Source organism: Mandrillus leucophaeus, unplaced genomic scaffold (assembly GCF_000951045.1).
Source record: "Mandrillus leucophaeus isolate KB7577 unplaced genomic scaffold, Mleu.le_1.0 Scaffold46, whole genome shotgun sequence".
NCBI lineage: Eukaryota > Metazoa > Chordata > Mammalia > Primates > Cercopithecidae > Mandrillus > Mandrillus leucophaeus.
Genome location: NW_012104920.1, coordinates 629797 through 636801, shown reverse-complemented (window position 1 = coordinate 636801; position 7005 = coordinate 629797). Strand labels below are relative to the sequence as shown.

The window sequence follows — 7005 nt, the reverse complement described above, 5'->3', positions numbered from 1 at the left end:
GAAGGAAGGAAGGAAGGAAGGAAGCGAAAGAAGGAAGGAAGGCAGGCAGGCAGGCAAGCAGGCAAAAAAATAGTGCTACAAGTGACAGTCTGCCACTTCTGGGCCTAGACTTGAAGAAATCTGAAAGCTTGGTTTCAATCTTGGAAGCCAGCCACTGTGCTATGAGGAAGTCCAACTATCCTGCTGGAGAGAGACCCCTTGGAGAGTCCTGGGGGATAAGACAGCATATGCAGAGAGAGAAAAGACCACACACAGGAGCACTGAGGCCCCAGACATGTGAGCAAAGCCTTCTGGGAGCTTCCAGCCCAGCCCAGTCACCAGCTGATTGTATCCAAGTGTTTCACCCTAGCCGGTACCCTGTGAACCACCCAGCCTAGCCCTGCCTAAATTTCTGATCCAGAGAATCTTAAGAAAAAATAAATATGTCTACAGATTTTTTATTGTATTTTTTTTTCAAATAACAAGTTTTATGTTTTTAAAATCAGATTGACATCTAATTTCTTTTTTTCCTTCTTTTCTTACTTAAAGATGAGGTCTTGCTATGTGGCCCAGGCTAAAGTGCAGTGGCTGTTCAAGGCATGATCACGGCACACTGCAGCCCTGAACTCCTAGCCTCTAGGAATCCTCTCACTGCAGCCTCCTGAGTAGCTGGGACTACAGGCCCGTGCCATTGCACCTGGCTCAATACTTGATTTCTAAAACTGTAGTGTAGCCATCAAAAAAAAAAAAACAGAACACACACACACCAAAGAAAGAAAGAGAAAACAAAGCAGAAGACAGAAATATGACACTGGATTCAAAGCCTACTTACTAGCTCTGCACTGCTGAACAAATTGCTGAATCTCCCTGAACTTCAGTTTTCTCCCCTGTGAAGTGGAACTACCATTTATGGAACATTTGTATGCCAGCACAGTGCCAAGCTTTTTTTTTTTTTTTTTTTTTTGGTCACCCAGGCTGGCGTGCAGTGGCGTGAACATGGCTCACTGCATTTTGACCTCCTGGGCTCAAGTGATCCTCCCACCTTAGCCCCCACCAAGTAGCTGGGATCACAGGCACACACTAACATGCCCAGTTAATTTTTGTGTTTTGGGTAGAGACAGGGTTTCACCATGTTTCCTAGGCTGCTCTTGGATTCCTAGGCGCAAGCAATCCACCGGCCTCAGCCTCCCAAAGTGCTGGGATTGCAGGCACGAGCCACTGTGCCCAGCAACATCTGGAATCTTTCTAGCACCAAAGGGAGTCAAGCGCGAGAAATAAGGATATTCAGTTGTCAGAGAGCTTGTGTGCAAGACGGCTGGGTGAAAACAAAGATGATGGGAACCAGTGATAAAGGGCTACTTGGCTGGCCTAAACTCAGATATTGGCTCCTCCCTAGCCCCTTACCTCCGAAGTTGCCCGTTGCATCCATTCACACAGCCACAGGAGCACCCTTGCTAAAGAGGATTTAACCACTGGGCCTGAGGCTTAAAAGTCTTGATTGGCGGCCGGGCGCAGTGGCTCACGCCTGTAATCCCAGCACTTTGGGAGGCCAAGGCGGGTGGATCACGAGGTCAGGAGTTTGAGAACAGCCTGGCCAACATGGTGAAACCCTGTCTCTACTAAAAATACAAAAATTAGCTGGGCACAGTGGCAGGTGCCTGTAGTCCCAGCTACTCAGGAGGCTGAGGCAGAAGAATCGCTTGAACCTGGGAGGCGGAGGTTGCAGTAAGCTGAGATTATACCATTGCATTCCAGCCTGGGTGACAGAGCAAGACTCTGTCTAGGGGGGCGGCGGGGAAGCCTTGATTGGCTCTGCTTTGTCTTCTAAATGAATACTGTGCAGACAAAGCCCTACCTTCCTCTCCGCTCTGCTATTTCCATTTGTGATGGAATCCTACAAATACACCAGTTATTTCTCACCTCTACTCCTTGGTCCTGTCCTTCCCCCTCCCTAAAAAAGAACCCTGCTCCTCCTCTCTGTCCAACTCCTACTTGTCCTGCAGGTTTCAGGTTAGATGTCACTTTCTCCAAGAGGCTTTTCTGGGTTCCCCCAGACCCATTTAGGTTCCCCAGGGCCCTGTCCTTACTTCTATCACTGGACTGTAAGCTCACAAGGACAAGGTCCATAGCTGCCCATAACAGGGTCTGGGTCACCACTGGTACTCAGGAAGTGTGTGTTGAATGGAGAAATTAACATATAAGTAACTCCTGCGACACGGTGGTGCCCTTTTTCATTGACCTGTATGTCTCCTCAGCTAGACCACAGGCTTCTTGAAGGCAGGAAGGTCTCATTCAGCGTTATAGACCGGGTGCCCAGTGCTGTGTGGACACATAGGAGGTATCCAACAAACGTTTGTTGAATGTTTGCATTAACACATGAGTAGATGATGGATGAACAGTCGGACAAATGGGCAGATGGGCAGACTGGTAACTAAACTGGTATTTGCTTCAGTCTATGTCTTTTGGGATTATCATTTTCTGAAGAAACTGAAGAACCCAAGGCAGTTCTGCAGTGAACATAAATCCCACTGGTCAGTCCTCAAACCCCCAGACAAAGCCACCACCACCCCCACTGGTGGCCCTCAAGAACCCTACTCCCCTCAACACCCGATATACGCACCTGGTCCTTGGGCTCTTGGCTAACCAACCAGAAGAGGAGGAGGTTGTTACAGCTGATGTTCACTTCCGGGAGGGTGTCTAGGTAAGTCTTCAGGGTGGTGGTCCCCTTGGTCTGGGGTGGAGGCTGCCTCATGGACGATGGAGCATTGGGCATCCAGGCCCCAAAGTCATGCTGTGGAGCCCCCCATCCCAGTTGGGTCAGCTGGCCAGAAGGAGAGTATCACCTCCCTCTTCATCATCCCTGATCCCACCTCTACCATCCGAGAGGTGATTGTTGGGAAATGAGGGGATCATGGAAAGGCAAGAGAGGAAGCGGTAGGGAGTGGAAAGTCCCAGAAGTGGGGCAGGAAGCCAGCTTACTCCTTGTCACTCCCTACCCAGTGTTCCAGGACTGGGTGGGGTGAGTCACTAGGGTAGGAGGTGGCCCCAGAATAGAGGTAATCCTAGAAAAGGGCCTTGGACTGGCATGCCATACAGAGCAACCTGCTACTCCACCTGTCTGGGTTCTAACCATGAGAGGAGCCCCTAAGTTCTACTCCCAAATTAACATCCACTTGAGTCACCATTGCGACCTTGGACACAGCTCCACCCAGTCATCACCCAATACCAGCCTTCACCCCACTCAGCTGCCACTCCAACCCCAAGCCCAATCATAAACCCACCCCAGCCCTGACCCACCCAAGCTCTCAACCCGAATTCAGGCCTCAAGTCCATTGTTAAGACCTGGTGTCCCCAGGCCTGCCCTTCGTAGCCTCACCTGCCCACTGTTGACAGCAGCGTGCTGGGCAGAGCAATTGAAGATGATTGCAGTGAGGAACTTCACCATCTCTCCTGGGGTGCACAGCCGGCTTGGGAAGCCTGGGTGTGGGAAGGAAGGGTAGAGGGTGTGGATGGAAGGTACTGGATTCCTAGGGCCAGCTCAGGACTGGGGCTCACCACAGGGGGAAAGTGAGGAAGTAAGGAACACCAAGACACGACTGTCTTATTGGGCTGAAGTTAGGGATGGCCATCACCAAGGTTTGTGGCCTCTGAAGTGGATCAGGATAGAAGATGGGCGCCGGGATCTGGCCAGAAAATCCCCGGCAGGCAGGGCCAATAACAGAGCCAGCTTCAAGCCCAAGTGCCCAGCTGCCTCTCCCTGACTTCCAAGGCACTGCCCTCTGCAGCCCCTATTAGGACGTAGTGATTTAATCCTACCCAGTTCACCAAGATTTGTTCAAGCACCCAGTATCCAACCATCCTTTGCTGGGCTTAGCAGCAGAGACCGATGCACAGGGCATGTTACTCAAAAGCTCATAGTAACAGAAGCAGAAGGAAGCTTCTAAGGCCAGAGCTTGGCTCTTTGAGGAGAGGGCAGGCAAGGCAGAAAGGGGCACCAGGAGCAGAGTGGTTAGTGGAGGCCTCCTGGAAGACAAGAGGGGCCTTGTGAGTTGAAAGATGGATGAGCCTTGAATGGAAAAAAAGACAACACAGAAAAGCACTTCAGGGCTAGAGAGGGGAGAGCTCCAAGGCTCAGCCCTTGGTCCATTCGCTCTGTGCCTCACTCATCTCACCCAAGTCCATGGCTCTAACTACCTCCCACTCGCCAACAACTCCCAAATTCCCATCTCTGGCTTTGCCTGGCTCCTGAGCTCCAGATTCAGCCATGGGCATTACTCTGCAGTGGCTTACCTGACGTCCCCACCTAAGCATCTACACCACCTCACACTGCACACTGGCAAGAACAAATGCCCATCAGATTACGTCACCCTTCGCTAAAACCCTCGGAGGGCTTCCCATCCCACTCACCTTGTCACGGCCCTACTTGATCTGGCCCCAGCCCCTTCTCCCACTTCATTTCCTTCCTGGCTGTTCACTTATTTGACTCCAGCCACACAGGCCTTCCTGATAGTTCTCAAATGCACCAGCACATTCAGAACTCAGGGCCTGCACACTTACTATGCCTCTGCCTGCTACTCTTGCCCCAATTATCCTCAGAACTAGCACCTGTACTTCCTTCAGGCCTCTACTAATGCATCAGCTCCTGACAGGCCTGCCCTGACCACCTCCCTGAAATGATCTTTTTACCTTGACACACTATATACCCTGATGCTGTTTCAGTTTTCCTCTTAGCATTCATAACCACCTGATATTTGTTTGTTGATTCTCTCTTTCTTTCTCCAAAAGAATGTTAAGCTCCACTAAAGCCAGGATTTTTGTCTTTTTCACTACTAAACCTCAGCACCTAGAACAATACTTAATAAATACCAAGAGCCTGGTAATTATTGGTCGAATGAAGGAATGCATGAGAGGGTAAGAAGCCAGAGCATGGGAAGCAGAGGTGGGAGGATCGCTCAAGCCCAGGAGTTTGAGACCAGCCTGGGCAACATAGCAAGACCTTGTCTCTACAAAAACATTTTTTAAAAAGGTAACTGGATGCAGTGATGTGGTGGTGCGTGCCTGTAGTCCCAGCTACCAGGGAGGCTGAGGCATGGGGATCACTTGAGCCTAGGAGGTCAAGGCTGCAGTGAACTGTGATCATGCCACTGCACTCCAGTCTGAGCGACAAAGTGAGACCTGGTCTCAAAAGAAAAAAAAAAAAAGCCAGAGTGGGAAGGCATGGGGTATTAGCAGGGGGAGGGAACAGGGAGGGGACCTAATTGGAGGTGAGGCTGCAGCGGTGTGCAGGGCCACGTGGTTCCTGGGCAGTATTTCAGAGGATTAGCAGGGTGGTGGCCCTGCAGGCTTGGCGGGCAAGCAGCGAGAGGCTGGGAGAGGTGGGACTGGTTGAGAAGCAGCTGCCACAATTCCAGAGCACTATGAGGAAGAATACGACTAGGGTGGTGACAATAGGCATCAGCCACCTAACTGGATTTAGGAAGAGACGGGAACATGAGTCAAAGAGAACTAAGGTTTAGAGTCAGGCTGACTGGACAGAGGCTGATGCAACAGAACAGAGAGGTTCGGAGGAAAAACCAGACATCTGCCTGGGAGTGTGTGGGAGTTTTCTGAATGTTCTGTTCCTGGTTGAGTCTCTAAACTCGGAGGCTGAGAACAAAAAAGTAAAGCAGGCGGACGCACCTGTAGTGTCAGCTACTTGGAAGGCTGAGACAGGAGAATCAATTGAGCCCAGGAGTTTGAGACCAGCCTGAGCAACAGAGCAAGACCCTGTCTCAAAAAAACGAAAACAAAAGCAAAAACAACAAAAAAATAAAAACAAAGAAGGGGACCATCTATAGGAATTTTTCTGTAGTTCATATTGCCTATTTTTCCCCCATTGGAATATGGAACCTGACCAATATGGTGACAGAAACCCCATCTCTACTAAAAACACAAAAATTATCTGGGCGTGGTAGCGTGCGACTGTAGTCGCAGCTACTCAGGAGGCTGAGACAGGAGAATCGCTTGGAGAGGTGGAGGTTAACGAGTGTTTTTCCTTTTTAAATACTGTATGTGAATCTAGAATAAGTTTGTACTCATTGGAAGAGCTGTTGTCAATCTGAAGAAAGTTCTGATGCGTTAAATCGGAGAAAAATGTAATAAAGTAAGATAGGAGAGTTGAATTAACCTCAGACTGACTGAGGTTAATGAGTGTGTTTTGCCTTTAAATACCGTATATGAATCTGGAATAGGTTTGTACTCGTTGGAAGAGCTGTTGTCAATCTGAAGAGTGTTCTGATGCATTAAATCAGAGACAAATGTAATCAGGTAAGATAGGAGAGTTGAATTAACAGTAATTAGATCCCCCTTTGGGTCTTAAGTAGGAAATAGACAGCCCCAAATATGAAATACCTGCCCAAGGAGGGAGGCGGTGTCAGGATCAGCACTGATCATGATTAATAGCAGGTTTGCAAAACACAGGGAAGGGTCACCCTTTAAAAACTCCAAGGCCAGGTGCGGTGGCTCATGTCTGTAATTCCAGTACTTTGGGAGACCCAGGTGAGCTGATCACCTGAGGTCAGGAGTTCAAGACAAGCCTGTCCAACATGGCGAAACCGCGTCTCTACTAAAAATACAAAAATTAGCCAGGCATGGTGGCAGGCGCCTGTAATCCCAGCTACTTGGGAGACTGAGGCAGCAGAATCTCTTGAACCCAAGAGTCGGAGGTTGCAATAAGCCGAGATCGTGCCTCCACACTCCAGCCTGGGTGACAAAGTAAGACTCTGTCTCGGGCCAGGCGTGGTGGTTCACACCTGTAATCCCGGCACTTTGGGAGGCCGAGGCAGGCAGATCACGAGGTCAGTAGATTGAGACCATCCTGGCTAACACAGTGAAACCCCATCTCTACTAAAAATGCAAAAAATTAGCCGGGCGTGGTGGCAGGCACCTGTGATCCCAGCTACTCTGGAGGCTGAGACAGGAGAATAGTGTGAATCCGGGAGGCATAGGTTGCAGTGAGCCGAAATCGTGCCATTGCACTCCAACCTG

General features: G+C 49.9%; 1 protein-coding gene across 2 annotated transcripts in view; it reads right to left on the bottom strand.

Annotated features, from left to right (window-relative positions):
* Positions 1–7005, bottom strand: part of ALOXE3 (arachidonate lipoxygenase 3) — a 32356-nt gene that overhangs the window by 4748 nt on the left and 20603 nt on the right. For both annotated transcript variants that reach the window (XM_011994517.1, XM_011994518.1), the window contains exons 14-15: positions 3356–3456; positions 2600–2770 (exon numbers count right to left, since the gene is read on the bottom strand). In XM_011994517.1, the coding sequence (XP_011849907.1) occupies positions 2600–2770; positions 3356–3456 (272 nt within the window). The remainder of the gene's footprint in view (positions 1–2599; positions 2771–3355; positions 3457–7005) is intronic.